Below are 787 nucleotides of genomic sequence, written 5' to 3' on the forward strand. Positions count from 1 at the left end.
CTTCCTTTTAAGTTTTGTCCCCACAAGAAATTTCACCTCAACTCTCTCCATTCCAATATTTTAAGTTTCTTAAGAAATCCAATTTTTTTTGTGTTTTGAGTCCCTCTTAGCCACAAAAACCTGCCACTTTATCAATTTCTACGGTTTCTACTTGTGGATAGTGTTTGTGTTTTTCCTTGTACTACACCACATCCTTGTCTCATATTCTTTTTTTATTATTATTATTTTAAGGTACCATGTTCTAGTTTACAGTTGTTCTTTGATTTACATTAGTTTCTGCGTGTTGGTGTCAACTGTCAAACAATTGAAACACTTTTCTAAGTTTTCTTCATAGTTCTGTCCACTGTCAGAATTAAATTCTTCATTACTCTCCAAGTTCCTCCGTAGAAGTCATCAATTCCTTCTTCTTCTTTTTTGTGATGAAGTTGTAGTAAAACTGTCCACAGTTTCTGATTTTGGTTACTGTTATTTCTATTATTATTATTATTATTATTATCATGGATGATCATAAATCTGAGGATCAACACCTGGTGGCGGCAGCGCAGCACATTTTAAAGGCGTTGGCGGCAAGCAAGGCTGTCTCCGATGATCTGAGAAAAACTCTCTTGGATTTCGATATTCACCTATCAGCCATGTCCATAGTTGAAAGGAGCATCAAGCAGCTAGAAAGGAAAATTAAATTTGCCGAAGGCAAAATAATGACTTGGAAAGCGAAGAATTCGATGATATGGGACTGCGGTTCCAAGGAATCTTCCGAGTATTTAGAAGCCGTTAGTGAGATTCAAGC

The 787-nt window shown here is 36.2% G+C and overlaps 1 protein-coding gene across 1 annotated transcript in view; it reads left to right on the top strand.

The window, feature by feature from the left end:
* Window positions 498–787, top strand: part of LOC107621115 (exocyst complex component EXO70B1-like) — a 1,884-nt gene continuing 1,594 nt past the window's right edge. Inside the window, exon 1 of the mRNA XM_016323152.2 lies at window positions 498–770. Coding sequence (XP_016178638.1) covers window positions 498–770 — 273 coding nt within the window. The remainder of the gene's footprint in view (window positions 771–787) is intronic.

The sequence above is a fragment of the Arachis ipaensis genome, chromosome B10 (genome assembly GCF_000816755.2).
Source record: "Arachis ipaensis cultivar K30076 chromosome B10, Araip1.1, whole genome shotgun sequence".
NCBI lineage: Eukaryota > Viridiplantae > Streptophyta > Magnoliopsida > Fabales > Fabaceae > Arachis > Arachis ipaensis.